Source organism: Amblyomma maculatum, chromosome 1 (assembly GCF_055883805.1).
Source record: "Amblyomma maculatum isolate TAMU_Amacu chromosome 1, ASM5588380v1, whole genome shotgun sequence".
In the NCBI taxonomy this organism is placed as follows: domain Eukaryota; kingdom Metazoa; phylum Arthropoda; class Arachnida; order Ixodida; family Ixodidae; genus Amblyomma; species Amblyomma maculatum.
In genome coordinates, this window is record NC_139344.1 from 142077829 (window position 1) to 142098107 (window position 20279).

A 20279-nucleotide genomic window follows, 5' to 3' on the forward strand; every position below is an offset into this window, starting at 1 on the left:
CATGTAAAAGAACCCCAGGTGGTCGAAATTATACCGGAGCCCTCAACTATTGTGTTCCTCATAGCCGTAGTTATTTTGGGATGCTAAACCAGATATATAACACATCATACTCTGAGTAAGATGCTATTCATGGTCAGTTAATCATACACTAAATGATCAATTTTTTTCTGCATGGTACAGCAGCTGTTGTACAATTTTACTTTAGCCTTCATGAAGAATATCACACTGGCTCCACATGGCTTTCTGTTGACCCTTGATATGCGTCACAATCACACACCCGAGTATGTATTTGTCTAAAGGCACCTATGCATGCAAGGAGGGGACCATTACTTTCCACTTGTCAGAACTGAAATGCATGATCCACATCATTTCTGTAATTCAACTGCTTGCTATTTGAACTGTCCAGCATTGATGCAAGTTTCAAAGAACTGCAATTAGAAAATTAATCTAAGCAGCAAACCATGCCATGAACTGCTTCGGTTTCATCTTTAGCAACTGTTTGGGAACTAAAATTAGCCAAATGTTGCAAAACATAGATGAGAGGTTACAAAATCTAAAAAACAATGCAGCCTACCTGTGGCATGTAGGGTTTCACATCCTAAAGTGACATATGTAGCTATGAAGAATACCGTAGTGGAGAGCTCCAGAGTAATTTGACTGCCCAGGCTTTCTACTTTGCATTGACATCTTGCAGAAAACAGAAGCATTTGCATTTCACCTGCACCAAAGTGCGACTGCCATCACTGGTATTAAACATCACGACCTTGGGGCAAGTAGCCGAACGTGCCACTAAGATGTCGCAGCGTGTACATACATGCTATACATGTCAACCTTTCTAGCATTAAAGCTGTCACATGCATGGCAGATATTCATGTTCAGCTTTGGACTGACAAGTTTAAAAGTGTACTATTTGTGTTTTTCTAGCATGAAAAACAAAGGAAATTAAGGAAAAGCGAAAAAAAATGAACATAATATGTTGAAAAAACACTAGTCATTAACACATAAAGCATATTCGTTCCTTTATTAATGATAAAGTGGCCTTCAACAATGGTATAAAGCCTGAAAATTTCGAAAGGTGCTGTGCCAGGCAGCTATTTTACAGAAACCTGAACCATTTCACCTGTAGGAATGCGCATCCCGGCGGTGTGGGCTGGGCACTTATTTTTCGGTCCACTCCAACATGCGAAAACTGCATCATGTGCATTCCCATTTTCCGAGTTTTGAGCTCTGTAGTACAGGCTAACAAATTGTCGATGACTTATTTTCGTCTGATTGTTGCACAGCGCGTGTAAATAAATTACTACTGCACCTAATAAACACTGACATGCACGTGCAACATCGCCGATCATAAACGGACACACTGATGTCCGTCCGGGCATCGGCGCACTCATCACAGCACTCTTCGTAGTTTCACACAGCACTCTAGTAGGACGTAATCCGTAATCACAGCATCTCACGGTAAGCACAAACCACACCTCCAGTTGTACAACAAACACGAATGACGCGATGCTTGGGCTAGAGACACGCCGGCGGTGCCCAGCTTTTTCAGCGCCGCTTGTACTACGTAGAACTTGCAGCACCAAACCTCAGTGCGAGCAGAAAGCGATGCGTTACGTGACGCATCTCACCACATATGGAAGTGAGGAAACTTTGAAGAATCAAAACTACATAATTACATAACGACCGTCGTAGACGTTAATCCACATGATAACGAGGACCAAATGAGCGGGCGTGCGGGCCGCGGGCTGGCCGTCAACACCGCGATTACATGCGCTTGCGCTCTGGTCGTGCTTGCCACCCTGCCGCGGTCAACTCACGTAAACCTATCATCATGCCATCACGTAGTATATCACCCATTCTAGGCACTATTCTTGCCACTGTACTATTCTTTGTGATTTCACATTTCACGCATGCAGTATGTATACATACTTCTTGCACCTCGTACGTATGTACACCATGCGTACACCTCATACCAACTTCGATTTGGCTACATATGGCTACCATGTTGTTGCTACAACCACATCTGGGGATCTCGGACTCGGATCCGTCCGGCTTTCCCGACGGATCCCAAGGCCCATATCGGAGAAAAATGCGTTGGGTCCGTCGGAAGAACCCTACCGATCGGGTCCGTCCGCCGTACCTCTGAAAAATATTTCCCGGATCCGTCCGACGGATTCCGAAGAAAAACGCACCGGGTCCGTCGGACGTACCTTTAAGACCACTGATCGGGTCCGTCGGACGTACCTTTAGCCACAGCCTACAAATAAATGGCACCAAATCCCGACTTGTCTGTTTTCGTAGCCCGCACAAAGATGTACCAAATGTAGGTTCTATATATTTAAACCCCTCATATTGCTATTTGTGTTCTTGTCAACCTATATCTAGCGTCCCGTCGGTTACGTAGCTTGGTGTACCCATATACAGTGATCTGACATGGAGTACTCAGTTGACCGACATTTGTAAGAAACTTAGAAGTGTTGCATCTTTGTTGTTTAATTTGAAAACCATGATGCCTTTTTCTATCAGAAAACTAATCGCCCATGCTCTGGGGTAGTGTTTAAAGATACGGTATGTGTTGTTTTTTTAACTGCTCTTTCACATGGAGTTAATAGGAGTTTGAAAAACATCGCTACAAGCGTCCTCTACATGCCACAGGAGAATTTGCCCAGCAGTGTCTTTAGAACAGCCGGTTTGCCTGCTTTTGACAATCTTTTTAAACAAATTGTAGTACTAAAATATTTTTGGAGCAGTGCATACAGGCACAAAAACACGAAACCGGTACCGTTGAGACATGTTCCTCGTTATCTTAAACCGAGAACCCGCATTCATTACGGTAAAGCAACAAGGCGCTATAATGTTCCAGCCATCCTCAACGATCGCTGGACGACGTATTTTCTTTGACCACCCGCAAAACATTGAGAGTTAATATGTACCGATGTTGTCAGTTCATTTTTGATAGTGTGTTGTGCCAAATGTTTTTTTTTTTTTTTTTTTTTTTTTTGCCTCTGATGGAGCTCTGATGGAGTTCTGATGTGGCGCGAAGATTGCAGCGGCTGCCGGTTGTCGCCGCACAAGCCCGCTTGTGGCTTCGGCGCTTCCGTATGTGTATGTTGTTCTACTATACTAAATAAATATTGTTATTATTATTATTATTATTATTAGCAGTCTATGCCAGTGAATTAACCGGTTAGTACAGGCCACATGTCCGCTTACCCCCTCATGTGCGAAAGAAAAGCACAAAGAGTTCTGATCTCCAGGCAGAACACGCATACACCGACGCACGTGGTGTAGTCAACACTCACTTTCGATGGGAGCTTAAACAAGAGCCTGAACTGGCCTTTACTGAACAAACGCTTGAAGTGACCTCCGATAAGCGCCAAAAGAACATGCGCACAGCAAAGTAACAACGAAGCCATAAATGCACACAACGCAGTGACAAATTGAACCGGCTGACAGCGACGGGCGGAGCAAAATTAGAGCCCCTAGCAAAATCCTACCGTGAAGTCTACCGTGGCGCCACCTGGTGCCGGCGCCGCGAAGCAGTCACCTGTCGACACACGAGGGGCCTCCGCTCCCCGTAGAGCCGCCGCGGAGTGAGCACACTACCCAATATTCTAGTTCACTGTACCCAGGACCTGCAAAAATACCCTCGACAACACTTCGCCACAAAGAATTAATATGACTTAAGTATTAGTATTACTGTAATTACCGTAGTTGCTGCCCGTACTGTATGCGGATGTGCGGCGCGCTGCATATTCTTGAATGTGTAATGTTTGTTTATGTTGCTTTTTTTTTTATATGCAAAGTTCTTGACTATGTTCTAGACGCTCATGGCGGTAATGGTTTGTCGCTGACTTTTATCGACGGCATAAATGTTACGGCTAAGAGTTTTTGTTTGTTTTCACTGTTGCTGCATGTGTCTGCTGTGCGCGCACTGAAGTATAAAACAAAAGTGAACAGTATGGCCCGCGGTGACAGCCTGGATAATATTGCTCCTTCGACCTACGAAAAGGCAAAGGACAGGGTTACTACAGCTGCTGAACTCAACGATGACATTGAAGATGAAATAGACGCGCGAGAGATTTTCGATATCCTTTCGAGCTGCTTATGCTTCGTGGTGCAGCTCCTGCATGCGAGCGTAGCGCACCTTTTGAAGTATATTTCTTATGTTGTGTTTGAAATTTGTACATGTTCTGAAATCGACGTCGTAAGGGAAGGGAGGAAGGTGGGAGTGAAGGGAGGTCTACGTAGTAATGTCGTCCACCTATGGATCATTAACGTGCAACTGACATCGCAGAGCACACGGACGCCCTTGCGTTTTCATGGAGGCGAAACGAAGAGGCGTCCGTGTGCTGTCCGATGTTAGTGTACGTTAAAGATCCCCAGGTGGTCGCAATTACTCCGTAGCCCACCACTACGACACCTCTTTCTCTCTCCGCTTTCGCTCCCATCTACTTCCCTTTCCTTGCGGCCCGGGTCAGGTGCCCAGAGAAAAAGTGCGACAGATATCGCGCCTTTCCTTTCCTGTAAACCAGTTATTATTATTATTATTATTATTATTATTATTATTATTATTATTATTATTATTATTATTATTATTATTATTGTTGAATGCAAAATGGGCAGGCCAGACTTTGATAAGCGGCCTATGGAAAGTTGTATGGGACTTCAAGTCGCTCGTGTTCCGCTACCTACTGCTTTAGAAATGCAAAATTTACACTCGTTTCTGGGCTGCACTCGCTTTTGAGGCAAACCCAACTTGAGGGAACTCTTCAATAGAGTTCATTTTTAAGAGTGGGTTTTGTAAAGGTATGCCTAATAGGTGTTTTCTTTTGTGTATACATCATGTATGCATGAACACTGTGTAGACCAAATCAACAGTCTGGGTCAGCGGCATTGTAGTTAAGTAACATATATCTTGTACTGCGAGAAGTCTGAGTACAGTACATTAAAAACCCTGGGTTGGTCTAAGTAAATTCAGAGCCTTTCACTATGACGCCTCATAGCCTGTGTGCAACTTTGAGAACCGACATGCGAAAACCATGTTGCATAGTTTGTCATGAAAGCCGTGCCTAGTGTTTATATGTTGGCATTTTTACTAAATGCTAAAAGCATGACAATGAATATGTGATGAACATTAGTATAATTTAAAAATAGGTTTCGTGACTATTAAATAGGAAAATTTAAATAAAATAGGGATGTGCATTTTTTTTTTTTGCTTATGCTTCCAACTGCTTGGGTCTGGGGCTTAGATTGTTTTTCTTGCAGTAGCAATGCTGCAACAATTTAGTTTCAGTTGCCGCCATGCCCACCGGGCTTCTTTTTTTTTTTTTTTTTTTTTTGTATGCAAGCTTGCCATAAGGCATATTATATAAACTCACGTAAATGGTTTTCCGTGAGGAACCGGAGCAGGCTCCCGCTCTTAGCGTTGTCGGTGAGCCATTTAGAAAAGTCCTCTTCCCTTGTTGTGGTTAGTCCCACTTCGTGCAGAATCTGTGTCCTTGATGCCCTTGTCCCTGCACAAGTCCATAGCAAATGGCGAACATCCACTTCTGCAGCTGGTGTGGAACACTTCGGGCATGTGATTGGTCTGATGTCTGTTTGCGATTCCCATCGGCATTTTACCGACGGGGTAAGGGCCGTCTTGCCCTTACCGACGGGCTTCTTGCCACTTGCTATTTTTAACAGTGGGCCATTCTCCATCAACTATATGGGACGATTAATTTAGGGAAGTGAAGGAGCATTGCGAACTTTCAGGTTTCATTTGGTTTGTGAAGAATTTCAGTCTATCATGGTTCGAGCAGACTTTTGAGTTAGGCTTGCTTCTAGGCTGAAAGTAAATAACTTGAGCAAAAAGAAAGGTTGCACATTCAGGGGCCTACTTCAGCTAGGAGGCCTCCTAGACTACACTGTTGACAATGTACTGTCGTGAGCATGTGCTGGGATCATGCGAAAACAGAGCCAATCCATAGTGCAAGAGTTTGGCCTTTCTTTGAAACTGCCATTCTTCCGTCGGTGCACCTCCTCTTTCTAGTGATATCTTGGAGTTCTCCAATTAATGGCCTCAGAAGGAGCACTGTGAGAAAGCAGGGAGGGGGAATGAGGAGGGGGAATGAATGGTGCTGGCAGGAGTCAGTTCCTGGAATTTTGTGGGAGTAGAAGCAGCCACTATATTTTATATTTGCGCCCTGCGGGAAATTTCGTCATAGTCTGCTGATTCATTATGTTTCAGCATTGATTTTGTTTTATTTTCTTAGCAGAGTGATGAGAAATGGGTTGCTGATGTGCTGTGGCGTGTTCTAAGCATAGCACAAAGAGATTCAGGTTGCTTAAATTTCCCAGAGAAGAGGTACAGCAGGATGTATGAAAATCGACACAAGGGAACACGGACTGATAATGCTTAACTTTGCAAGGTGAGGACTGCTGATTTCTATAGGGTTGTTAATGAATATAAAGGGATAGTCACTATTCAAACTCCAGTTTAATTATCAGTAGGCTGCCATACTAAAACGGTATGAATATCTCCCATAAGCATCGAGATGGTGTTCACTGCTGGCTGACAGTGTTCGTTAGAGAGTTATGTTCTTCAGTTTGCTAGCTCTTATAATCACACATGTGAAGCTTCTAACTATGCCACTGAACTTCTTGAATCACATGTATATGTGGTAATATTTGTCATGCTGTGTGTTAATTGCTTGGCAAAGTAGCAAAGAAAGATAGCATTGTGCACTGTGCACAGCATAATACTGAAGCAAGTCAGCATGACAGGTCAAATTCCTTGCATGTGGTTCTTGCAGTTCTGTGTCAATTTAGAACCAGCTGAATTGGCTTTTTACAGCCTCACTTTTGGGACTATGCGAAACACAAGCTATCCATAGCAGTTCCATGGCCACAGCCCTGTGAATAATGTAATGAAACTATAATTATGTGTGCTAATTGCAAGGGACAACACCCTGCTTACTTGAGTGCTGTCCTACCTGGAAGGGAGAAAAACAAGCATCACACTCAAGACAGCAGAAAACATATCATTTAAAGAGGCATGGCAAAAACTATCTTCAAGTATCGCATTTCATTCACAGCAAAAGCAAGATATGCCGATGTGGCATGACAGGTCAAGACACTACTAGTCTTCAGCACCTGCCAATGCCACACAGAGGGAGCAGGGCCATTTATACCCCTGGTGGAAGTAGCTCTGCCTCTTCAAAACAGGCTACGCAGTCCCCTGGGTTGGAGGGCCTGAAAGTCCCAACAAGACGAGACCTACAGCCAAAAAGCATGTTCCTGTGGCATGGTCCTCCAATGCCTTTGTGGAGGCGATGGACACCAGCCAAGGCAGCACCATGACGTCAATGTGGGATGGTTTGCAGCACCTCTTGGAGTGCCAGAAAAAAAGACAGGCCCTGATTCGTACTGCCAATGTTATCTAGTTTTCCACTTGTACAGAATTTATTATGGTGACATTTATAATTCAGTGGAGTTCTAGAGGGCTCTTATAGCGACACAAAGGACATCCTAACTACAATATCCCCTATTACTTTATGTCTATGGGAAACAAATCTACATCTGCAACACAAAAGTTTCTTAAGAATTACACCTTATTCCATCGTGACAGAGAGCAGATGAGCAGGCCCTCAAGAGGTGTAGCCATCGTTATAAAAACAGGAGTCACAGTTCGTGAGCTCTGACTGTAAACTAGACGTGAAGCTGTGCCAGCCAGCTATCACAGTGTGTTCCCTCCATCTAGAGTCACATCTTAACGTAACCCTCCATGACTCAGAGGATCTTTTCAATCAGCTACCAGAACCATATCCCATAGTCAAACGATTTTAATGCCTACTCTAGTCTTTGGGAAGTGAGAAAACTGATAGTCGAAGCCAGTTTATTATAGAGAATTTTATTTAGTACTGTCTGTTTTCTGTACTCGAAACAACCCACATACTTTTCACCAGCCTCGGAGAAAATGAGTTATATAGATGTATTTTAGAGCGCAGCTCATTCCTGCATTTCATGTTGGCATTGCTGTTGTCCCTCGTAACCAGCTCTGCAGCCGGGGCAGCGCGTGCTCCTGCCGCCACCATTTGCCGCTGCGTGTACCCCCCCCTCTTCTTATTTCTACCGTGGCGGCGACGGTTTTCTCTGGTTACAAAGCGCCGGCTCGGCATCAGCAGATCATGGTGCGTGCACCCCAAGCCGAAACGCTGAGCCACGTTGCTCGACTCGCTAGCACCGTCAGCGGCATCAGTCAGTCGCTGCTATCTCTTCGCCGCACAACGTTCCTATGGACTCAAGTGTTGCCTTCCACGACCTCTTGACAACCTAATTGCTCTCTTCATTCCTCCTTCAATGCCACCCCTGGCGGCGGCAATCAGAGCGTCAGATTGGTGGCGGCAGATCTTGATATATGCACCGTCCGAGCCGAAACATGTACCTCAATCTATCGAAAGACTGAAACAGCTGATGAGCTGCGCTCAAATTTCGCATTAGGAATTAATGTAATCGTCAGCAATTTTTTTAGTTCATCTTCTGTATTTAACATTTTTAGATGTTTCAGGTAATCCATATGGAAGCGATCATTACCTGTCATGATCAGCTTTTTATCCTCACTGTCAATCATCCCGACAAAACCATGGCGTTGAAAGCTATATTTAGCTGGCTGTAATTTGTTTAGGGAAGAAGCCAGCTCAAATAAGGTGACGTAAGAAAATTTTAGCATCCACTAAATAAATGAAATATTCACAACATGCCTAGTGATTCCCCAAACTGCTAGAATAGTGCATCAGAAAAAACAAAACATGGTGGCCTCCAGAATGTAAGGAAGCTGAGAAATGACAAAAGGCCTGGGGTGTCTTCCACAGATATCCAACATATGAGAATCATATAAACTTCAAGAAGGCCAGAGAAAAAGCACAATATGTCTTATGTAGTGCTGAAAAAACATCGTGGCAGAGTTATGTGTCATCAGCTAACAGCTCATTTACGTAAAAAAAGTATGGGAGCAGGTTAGAAAAGTTAACGGCATCTTCGTACAATTCAGTTTCTTTTGTGATGACACCTGGTATGCAAACAACTAGCAGACATATTAGGTGAACACTTTGCGGCACTTTCTAGTTCTTCCCACTACACTCAGTCATTTTTAAAATACGAAAACTTTGTTGAAGAACAAAGCCTTCCGACTAGTGGTTGCTCTAGTGAACCATAGAGTAATTTAATTACTTTTCATGAATTAAAAAAAGTACTATCTGCTGGCAAACAGATTGACCCAGGGCCCGATGAAACTCTCTACGAAATACCGGCTTATTTTTCTGATCCTACTGTACTGGCACTTTTGAAGCATTTTAACAAAATGATGATACTGGAAACAATTCCTTGGCTTGGAGAAAAGCCATTATAGTTTGATTACTGGGACCCGGAAAGCCGCCAACCTCCTCCTAGTAGTTATAGGCCATTAGCCCTTGCAAGCTGTCTCGCCAAGTTGTTTGAGAGTGTTCTGAACATTAGAAAAGCCTTTGCCCTAGAGTCATGTCAACTTCTTGACATTCATCAGTGTGAGTAATAAAAACTGGTCTTAACAATAGTCCATCTGGTTTGGCTTGAAAATACTGTCTGAGAAGTATTTATACTTAAACAGCACTGTCTCATCTTATTCTTTAATATGGAAAAGGCATATGACACAACTTGATGGTTCAGTATTCTGTGTGACCTAGCAGATCTAGGAATCTATGGTAGGATGTTGAACTGCCTGAATGACTTCCTACTATACCGATCATTTAAAGTATGCTTGGGCTCAACCCTTGAGGAGCTTTAATCAAGAGAGCGGAGTGCCTTTTCCATGTTTAGGACTTTTCCATGTCCACTTCCGGTTCTTCCGTTTGCTGAAGAGGGTGTTCATGATTCTAAGTTATTGTGCTCTGCAAACTCAACTAGTGTGTGTTGTGTTGTGTTTTATGGCACATAGGCAACTAAGGCCATCATGCGCCAAAAGCAAGGTTTAAAATCTGCAAGGTTTAAAATCCCGGCTGCCCTCTTGTCATGCCAGTTTGCCAAGGTCTTACACTCTAGATCAGCTCTATGCCAGACTTCATGAGGTCTCCATGTGACAAAGCACTCCTGGTTTTGAAGCCAGCTCACTGCGCCTCTGGGGGCGCATGCTACACAGGTCGAAGCAGCATGTCGTTTTCCCTCTCTGCGATTGCTATAGGAGCTTGTAATTGTTCCCTTTGAATGAGGAACTCCCAGTAAGCGCTAGTCATCAGCTCTTGTTGATTATGTTTTTGCGCATTGCCCATCCCTGCTACCAACTGAATGGATTGCGGTTTGTACCATGAACTATGTGGTACCACATACACACTCAAAACTGACAATGCTAATATACTGTCATGAGCAAAGGAGTTAATGGCGCGTTTGTTGGCGATGAAAACATGCCTCCTGCAGTATTTCTGCAATATTGCAGAAAAAGAATTTTGCCAATGCAGCAAAAGAGGCGCAGATTTTAGAAAAACAAGGCATGCAACCACCATTCTTCTAGATTTACTTCGCACACTTCTTGCGCTTGTACTGCGCTCACGCGCCTAATACTTGGGCCTGCCTAATGAAAGCTTTGCTTTTCTGTCAACATGTGCCGCGATCGTGCCAGACTGCATGTGAGCACCGTCTGATGAAGCACTCCTGGTTTTGAGGCTGGAACACTTTTTTCGAGGCCGGTCTCAACTGCAGGAGGGCTTCATCAGATGTTGCTTACATGCAGTTCGGCACGGTCATGGCACATGCTGGCACTGTTATCTTTGCTCACAAGAGTATTTGCCGCGAGATCGACCTTCAGGTGGCGCCACCGTCGCCGGTAGTGTGGATCGGCAGCCGGCGGCGCTCGCAGAAACTCACGCTTCATAGGTCTGCTTCCGAGTTTACGGCGCGTTTGTTGGTGATGAAAACGTGCCTCCTGCTGTATTTCTGCAATATTGCAGAAAAAAAATTTCGCCAATGCAGCAAAAGAGGCGCGGATTTTAGAAAAACAAGGCATGCAACCACCACTCTTCTGGATTTACTTTGCACGCTTCTTGCGCTGTACCGCGCTCACGCGCCTAATACTTAGGCCTGCCTAATGAAAGCTTTGCTTTTTTTATCGACTTTTAGAGGTGTCAGTTAACGTCGGAATACGCCGGCAATTCATTACATTGCAAGTCTTACATATGGTGCTTAAACAGTGTGCTCGTGTCTTATACGAGTGAGACAGGCGAAATTAGTGTCAAGCCCACGCAGATACAAGGTTTGTACTCTGACCTGCAGTAGTTAAGAATGAATCGAGAAAGTCTGGTTCATTATATCGTGCTTGAGTCGAGGATTAAGCAGGTTGTAGCACTGACAGCGTACTGCATGGTGAGTTGCCGTAGACTGAGTGCACATCAACTCTGGCAAGCCAACCACGCACAAGATTTCCCAAAAATGAGATTACGCCGACACTACACAGGAAACCTCGCCGTACAGGAAAGCTGATTGTTCACGTGTACAGCCCTGAGTGGATTGAATTTGCCGAGCTCACAACGACGTGGATGCTACTTGCAGCCACTGTCATAGAATTCTATAGTGTATTACTGCATGCGCCAATAACTTTAAATGATTTCCTGAAACCGAGGAAAGTATAAGGGATTTCTGATGTGTGTGATTTTGATAAGTAGTAAATTAATAGGGTAATTATTATTTTTTTGCAATTCCAATAAGTTTCACCGTATGAGAGAACTTTTACACACTTGACAAAATTTACGATAGTCAGCAATTAATTTTCAGCAACGTTAAAGTGCAAGTTACGAATCACTGGCTGCGAAGACATCGTCAGAAACTGCGCATGGGCGCGATCATGTTCTGGCAAGGCATTTTAAAGGCTGAAGATTTCTTTATCACTAACTATTGAGAAGTGACTCAATCTTATGTGAAGCAAAATATTAGGGTTACTTCCAAAACAGATGCCCGATATAAAGCTACTCCGAAAAAAAAATGGAGGTCATCTTACCATGCGACTATAAAGATGTATTTATTCCCGAATTAAACACCGATCGTTAAGCCCACATGAAGCTGTTTTACTCCCCTTGTCAGAAACGACGAGCTTCTTCGGAAGACAGCACTAAGACGAAAATGGGTTATAATGATTATAATAGGCTACCAGTACAATACATTGATCTAAGTGTATTATGTAATATTTAGTGTAACAATTGAGGACAGGGAAGATATGTTTCCCAAATGTTCGAGCATTTCTCTGCAGTAAAATGTGCTCACTACCACTGTTACGGATGCGCAGAAGCCTTCAACAGCAAAAGAAAAAAAAAATTTCGCTGAGGTTTAGCTTTAGTTAAACCCGGTAGGTTGCGTAAGCAAAGCCAACGTAGCTTCTTCTTCTGCGGCGCGGCATGGCTACCGGCCGGGATTACGCGACGGGCTGAAACCTGGCGTAGTGTTGCTTACGCAATAAATAAAGAAAAAGAAATGCATATTGACCCGGGGTTCAGTACATGAAAGCAACATCAGCTATGACGGATGATTGCAAAGGCTGGTTTCGGTGTCGTTTTTGTTTTTTGTTTTGTTTTTTATTATTACCACCACATCGACCACGTGGTATTGCTTAACGTGAAGACAAATCCCACAGCATAGGAGCACCTTTCGAAACTGTCGTGATTTAACCCCCCATTCTTGAAATCAGCAGTTGAGCGCCCTTACCACTGAGACACCGCAACAAAGGTTTAACAGCCATAAAAAAAAAAAAAAAAGTACTCACACATTTCTATCGTGCATACAGAAGCATTCTGCTCTATGAAGCAGTTTGCGGTCGCATATGCTTCAATAGCTGCGGTATTCCAAACAAAAACAGGAATATACGATTTCTGAGCGTTTGCTTTGTTTTATTGACAGCAGCTACCTGTTTTGCTTTGACACGGCTCTAATGACAGCACCACTGCGTTTGAGATGCTGCGTGTCAAAGGACCTCAAGTGCCGAAGACCGCGACTGATGATGTCTTTATTTAGCATACTCGATACATACTCGACAAGGACAAGTATTTTCTCTTTCAATGAAGCGTGCGATGATAGCCTGTTCACATTTGTCTTTGCAAGAGGCAGACAGGCAAACAAAAGCGTGCAGGAACCGTGAAACAAACAAAAAACACTTGTACACGCCACGCATGCGCACGCAGAAATCACTGCGGGCTGGCAGGCGACGCAAACACGCATCCACACTGGGTAGGTTTCGCCGCTATGCCGCTAGGTGGCGACTCTGCTCGATCTCGAGGCCAATATTAGTATTGTTAGTTTTATGTCGTTTGCATGGTACTATATAGTTCATGGCACGTAAGCGCAAAGGTTTAGCTGCTTTGTTAGTTTGCCACATAAAGTTTTTCTTTTTCCAAAGTTTCTGGTTAAACTTGTTTTCTCAGTATTCATTTAAGTGCTAAAAAATTATTTTGTGTGAGTAGAACGAGTAGAACTTAGTTTCATGCTTCCACTTGGAAAGCATAACTTCAGTTTCAGTAAAAATCGCACAAAAATGTGTTGATTACTTGGCCTTCTTGTGAAAACTGCAAAAATAGTCATGACCTTGTATTGGGAGCGGCAGGTATTTGAAAACAAAGTTATGACCATTTAACACAGGTGGCCATGCATGCAGTGAATGTCATCATCCAATGAAATCGCCAAGAGCAGCAATCGCAGACTCGACACACTGCTGAAACCGACTGTAGGTAGTCTTTAGGATATTCTTCATTGCATCAACAGTAGCCCCTTTGAGAGCTGCAACAACACTGTGTGGATGCCTATTAGACTCATTGCTAACCATGCCTCGTACATAGTAGTCCACTGGATTGAGATCTGGGGAGCTGGGAGGCCACATGTTAGGAGTAATATGGTCGTGGAGGTTACCAACTACCCATTTTTTGGTTGTTTGGGATGGTGCAGGGTCTTGCTGAAAAACATACACCTCCCATGTGCTACAACAGTAATCCAGGGCTTCATAGCCTTGCTTAATATGTCAGTGTGTAGCAAAGGTCCTCATTGAACTACACATCTGGCAGTGGTCTCCTCAACTTGCACCTTCTTGGCAAGGGCTCTTATCGACACAAGGGCTTCATCAATGATAACTTGAATGTGACTGATGAAATCTTGTGTCTAAGAGTGTCGGAATGTGACAATGTTGTTTACATTGCAAAACAGTGTTCATATCACCCTTGGCAGCCTCCAGTTCTTTCCCACCTTTAAACACAAATGATCGGGCAACTTTCAGAAATGTTGCAATCTCTGATTCGGCGTGCCCTGCAGCCGAGGGCATGATAACTGCGTGCGTCTTCATTTTCTAAGTTAGCTGAAGTTTTGCCATGGTTATCAGCAACAAAAATGAATTTGTAGCTATTATGTAGAGGATAGAGTGTCACCTATAATATAAGTTTGAAATACTTGTCGCACCTCTTATGTAGTAAAACCTTGTTATTTTTTTAAGAAGAAATGCTGGGAAAAACATATTATCCAGGAGAACATATGATCGGAACTGCTTAACATAAAAAATTAACTGCTGAATGAGGTACAAAGACATTTAGAATTGAGGCTTTCGCTGCATAAAGGTGTAGATTAGCATTTATAGACTTGAAGTATGCACAGCTCCTTTTTTAGCTATCGCAGAATTCAGTTTCCTGAGCACTGAACAGATTTAGCAACAGATCTGATTCATAGAAGGAATGACGAGCCGGAATCACCTCCTTGGTTTTTTCCGGATGCTTCGCCTCTTTACACTAATGGCATGTGGAGAAGCCATCGTGATGGCTTACAGTTGCTGCGTTTTTGCTCATGCCCCTCGTATAATGACTCCCCTCCCCCCTCCCTCTTTCCAATGAGAATTTGAAAAAAAAAAAATTAAAAGAAAAATTGTTCCTTAGCATGTCTCTACGTTTGGCACCCTCCCCGTCGCATTCACCATGAACTTCTTGGCACTGCGCCAAGATGCTGCGCAGCGATAACATCATTTTACCTTTTCATGTTCGCAGTAGCAGGAAAAAGAAGGGGAGAGGAGTGGGGTGGGGGGGGAGGGGCCAGTGTGCAAGAGCTCGCCCGGTTGTGCAGGCCTCGTTTTCACTTTACCATTGGAACCTGGGATATTTCAAACACCTTTTGAAGCAAAGTGAACGATGCTCAAAGAGCCAGCGTCATGATTGCGACTGACCGCGCGCTTTCGTTGATGACCTGTGGGTAAAAGGATGGATGACCGTCTCAAAAAAAAAAAAAAGACAGAAAAATTTCTCGCGCAATATATTATTTTTTTTTCTTTTACTTGGAAATTCGTAGCGCCCGTCTGACATCATAGCCTTTCATGGACGTTGGTTGGGACTCCACCAACAGAAATACTTCTCATATTTCCAAAATAATAGGGGTCGAATTAACGAGTATTAGCTGCAAGCTTCGGAGATTACGTAAAAGACGAGCACACAGCCGCCGTCGCTGCCGTCAACCTCTAGAGTTACTATAGGTGGTATGCACTGCGCCCACATGGCGCCCAACTACGTTGGCGGCAGCCATTTTTGTGGTGCACGTAGCAGGCGAACCTCCGAAAGCCTGCTTTTGTTGTGTTACGGTCGCTCGCATGCTACATTCATGTTGCACGTAGCAGACGAACTCCTTCCAGTACTGCTCCGAAAGCCTGCTTCCATCATGTTACGGTGGCTCGTGTGCCACATTCATGTTGTCACTTAGACTCCGTGCGCATCAGAAATCGGGCCTGTAATTGCCACACTCGATAGCTTCTTAAGAAATGCCACTTAGGATGGGCCTATACGCTGGTTAGCACTGCTCGAGCCGAGGTACGCGAAAAGGGTAGGATTAGGTTTAAAGCTCGGACAACGCTGACAATAGCAGCTCCGTGCATCTGGAAAGCCGCATGGGGTTCTGCAGCAGGTGTACGGGGCTGTTACATTACTCTAGATGACGTATCTGCGACCCTTGATTTTGATCTCCTCTGCATATGAAACCTATGCATAGCACTTCAGAGTTTACCCTCAGGGTTACCTGTGAACGTTTTGGATGAGGTGCATCCCAGATAAGCGCAGGATGGGCACCAATTAAGTCATTCCAAAAGCTGTACGTCTGAAATATGTGACCTCGTCCTGTTTCGGTCCTTGAAATGATCGAGTCCTTGGGACATGTGCTGTTTCCCGGGGACGTCGTGGACACCCTATCGATTGCTTTTTTTTCTTGTACACATGCTTCGTATCTATGCTTGCACCAGAGCTATAATACAAGCTCGCCACCTAGCTCAGCAACCTGTCAGTTTAATTGGATCAGTGCACATACACTGTGCTTACAGATGCCAACACGAAAGACAGACATGACAGTGATGAAGTGCGAACTACCGAGCATCGGCTGCACACTCGCGTGCCGACTTCTGTTAACACGCATGGCGCACAGCTCAAAAAGGAACCACGATCATGCACTTAGCCCAGTTTGGTGCCTCAATGAGCTACCATTAATTGCGACAGTGGATAGCAACCTTTGTGTAAAAAAGCATTTCTGTAGTGTGGTAACAATAACGCTTCCAAATTCCAACTCTCCGATTTCATGGAAGCACTGCTGCCCCTGACCCTTACCTGCATTTCGAGTCAGCTCACGGCATCTTTGTATCTGTTTCTAGATCTAGCTAGGCTCGAGCAGAACTAAGCAGCGCAGCTGTTCATCCGAAATAGCGTTTATTTGCTACGTAGTTCCTTGCTGCTATCGCGCGTGGCGATGGCCAGCCGAATCTCCCAGGCTCGCGAATTCCAAAAGGCAATTTGAATGCGCCGCCGAGCGGGGAAAGTATGCTAGTGGAAACGTTCGTCTGCTATGTGCACCACAAGTAAGGCGGCCGGCGGCATAGTTGGGCGCCACGTGAGCATCAGTGCAAAGCACCTATATAGGCTTTGCCTACATAGTAACAAGCCTATATAGTAACTCTACCAACCCCTACCCATTGGCACTGCTGGCCGCGGCAGCGGTGATGGCGCCATTTCGAATTAACGAGCTTTCACTGTAGTTGTAGTTATCAAATGATTAATTTCTATGCCCCTAATGCACCGCAAAAAAAGCCACCGCGTTTCTGCTCATGGAGTCGTATTTCCACTGGAACGGGCGCCTCGTGTTTGTTGGCTCGGTGGCTTTCTTTGATGCTTTGCCCTGTTGCATCTGTGAACTGCAGGAAAGCAACTGTGGTGGGGGAGCGCCGCTGATCAGTTTTTCACGTGAGCACTAGTTAGGTTATGTCCGGTTGATCGTAAACATATTTTACTACCATAGTTTGTCGAAATTTCGAATGTAGTAACCGAGAAATCGTGTTTTCCAAGAACTATAAAAGAATAATAGTGTAACTCCATGGGCACTGTTTTACTGCCCGCGATTTTGAACGTATGAAATGGGAAATTGTATGAACCAGGAATGTATCAACAAGGTTCTGCTGTAATACCTTCTAATGAGGATATTAAAGTGGAAGTGAAAGAAGACAAAATTTCTCAGTTTGCAGGTACCCACAGATGTTTTTGAACATGGCAACCCTCATCCTCCCACCCCTTCCCCTATTTCTTCCTCCCCCTTGAAATGAAGTAAACAATTGTATTTTGCCATGGTTTGGATGCACAAAGTGGAAATAAGGAGTAGTTGTTGCATATTGCACATGCACCCCATGATACCTTGTTGCATGTTTAGGCTGTGAGAAAGTTCAGCTTTTCTGTGAGGCTTCTATGTTCTAAAATCTTCTCAATGTTCTGTTAAATGAGAGTTTCTACAAGTGCACAGTGCACCCTATAGTTCTTGGTTTGGTTCATGAGGCTAAAGTGACTCGGGCTATGAGGGAAGTTGTAGTAAAGAGGTTAGGAAATTTTGGCCACCTGGGGTTCTTTAGCATGCACTCACCTGATAGTGTACATGGGTACCTTTTTTCGCCTTTATTGAAAAGTGGCTGCTGCGTCCGGGATTGAACTCCCTTGAAGCCCTTGAAATCAGCAGTTGAACGCCCTAACTACTGAGCCACCGCAGCAGGGCCTCATAGTTTCTGGCTGCATACTTATGCACCAAGGAAGTTCAGCTTTTCTGTGTTTTTTGTGTTGTGAAGACACCTATGGGCTATACACTATACATGCCCTTCTCCTAGAGGTGACTGGTGTTGGATGTTGTACTTATTAAAGGTCCTTTTGAAGGTAGAGTATATACGTGAAACTAACAAATTTTGTCATTTCAGCCATTGTATGTTAGAAAAGACATAAATGTGACGAAAAGCATTCATAGTTGAGTGTCCTATTTTCAGCTATTGAAAAAGTGACATATTTTCTGGCATCATGTCTTTTTTTCCAAGTGTTTGTCTTGGCCTTAATGTAAACTTTAAAAAGCACTTGAAGTGCTCAAAAGCTGATCAAAAATAAATTTAGCTCATCATTGACAGGTCATATACTGAGCTTAAGCAAAAGTTAAACTTGCATATGTTTTGCTAGACCCTTTTACAGTACATTACCTATGTTGTGGCACTAAAGGAACCTCCATTGTATTGGAAAAAGCAACTGCTCAAATGATTGAAGTTTAACACAGTGTGATGAACATGAAGAGCCAGCTGCACCTGTTCAGTGGGATGTGTGAGCGATGCTAAAGCTCGCTAATGTTTTGATAATTTTTTTTCACATTGATGCCGAGAGCTTGGGCAACATATCAGAACTTCGGGGTACTCTTTATGGTCTTGTATCTTGGTGAAACTTGGTACAACATTTTTGCTGTGGGTATATTCATATGGCTTTAATTAAAATTGCTGCTTACTCCATTGTGTTTTTTCAAAAATACAAAGGGAGATTTTTATTTTTTATTTTTTTTTTGTCATCACTATTTTGTAGCTATTATTAGCCTTAACTTCTCGCACATCATATACGGTCCATTAATGATCCTGAGCATCCACTCACTTTGGAAGAACTGAATGTAGTGGATGAAAAAAACATTACGGTAAGCTATCTCATTTCCTGCATTTAGTTATTCAAATATTTGTAGGTGCATTTTACTGTAACAAAATATTACTGTGTAACTCACAGCCTAAATTTGCTTTTAAAAGCATATGACTGAAAGGCTGGCCACTTGTGTTTGAATGCTAGGATATTGATGTTGTTGAAGCGTAGAAGATGAAGGTGGTTTGCTAGCTGATATTAAATTCATCATCAAGTTATTCGCAGTGATAAATTTGGCTGTGGCAATTATCTCTTCAAATTATTGGCCAGTAAATGACATAGAAGGGGAACAGGGGAAGCACAGCCTGTGTTACAAATGGTACAACAGTGCCATATTCAACATTTGTAGATTCTTTTGAGTTCCGTATCTCCTCGGTGCGTCTGTAGGAATCAGGCGGCCCGCTGCTGTTCCTGCCATTGCGGCGCTGCTGTCGGCATCTGTGCCAGGGAAGAGCATCGTCTGCTGCAGAAGTACAGTGTTCCACTGTGCTCCCGAACAGAACTGAAGCGTTGCCCGCGCTTCATGCCGTCATTGTCTGCGCTTTATGAGTTTACAAACTTGTGTCCTGTGACAGTAAGGACGATTGCTGGTCAGAAAAAAATGGCTGTCTTCGATAATTATCATTTTGGGCAGAACAGTTACTTTCGTGTGTATACATTTTGCCATTTGGTTTTAATACCTGCACACATATTCATGTACTGTACATATACGTGCAAGCAATGACAGGCATTGCCGTGTGCTCCAACACTTAAGGTGATATACTCTTGCCAGTCGGGTTAGTGTTAAGTGACAGGTTATACAATTCCTTTGGTTGGAAAGTCATCGGCGTAGTACTAGTCTGCACCATGCGTTGGAAATAATCGGGGCCTAATTAAAAGAAACTGTACTGTGGTAATTTGTAGTTCTAGTGATTGATAACCAATTGGTTGGTGATAGACAAAGACGAGTTAAAGAAATCAAATCTAATGGAATGGTGAAATAAAGAAATGAAAAAAAAAAAGGAAAAAGGCGGGAAAACGCAACTGGCGGGAAAACGCACGTGGCATGCTGGCTGCGGCAAGCAGCTTTCTGTAAAACCTGTCTCGACAGCGGGTAGATCTGCCTGGGCCGAGTAGGTGGAGGAGCCATTTTCGGCGGCGCGCCGCGAGTCGAGAGAGCCAATGAGAGATGTCCAGCTCAGCGACGTCAGTGTTGCCATCTCGTGGCTACTACGAAAGATAACTTCCTACGGCGGCGGCGAGACCATGATCAAGCGTTCCGTGCCAGCCGCGACAAACCAAGCAATCTGCTTTTGTGTCTCCACA

General features: G+C 43.9%; 1 protein-coding gene across 3 annotated transcripts in view; it reads left to right on the forward strand.

The window, feature by feature from the left end:
* The first annotated feature begins 3784 nt into the window (after positions 1-3784).
* galla-2 (MIP18 family protein galla-2) overlaps positions 3785-20279 on the forward strand; it is a 45431-nt gene continuing 28936 nt past the window's right edge. Inside the window, exons 1-3 of one of the 3 annotated variants that reach the window (XM_084589145.1) lie at positions 3785-4088; positions 18896-18975; positions 19362-19445. In XM_084589145.1, the coding sequence (XP_084445271.1) occupies positions 3962-4088; positions 18896-18975; positions 19362-19445 (291 nt within the window). In that variant the 5' untranslated portion in view covers positions 3785-3961. The remainder of the gene's footprint in view (positions 4089-18895; positions 18976-19361; positions 19446-20279) is intronic. The other 2 variants (XM_084589144.1, XM_084589146.1) reach the window with 2 other exon arrangements.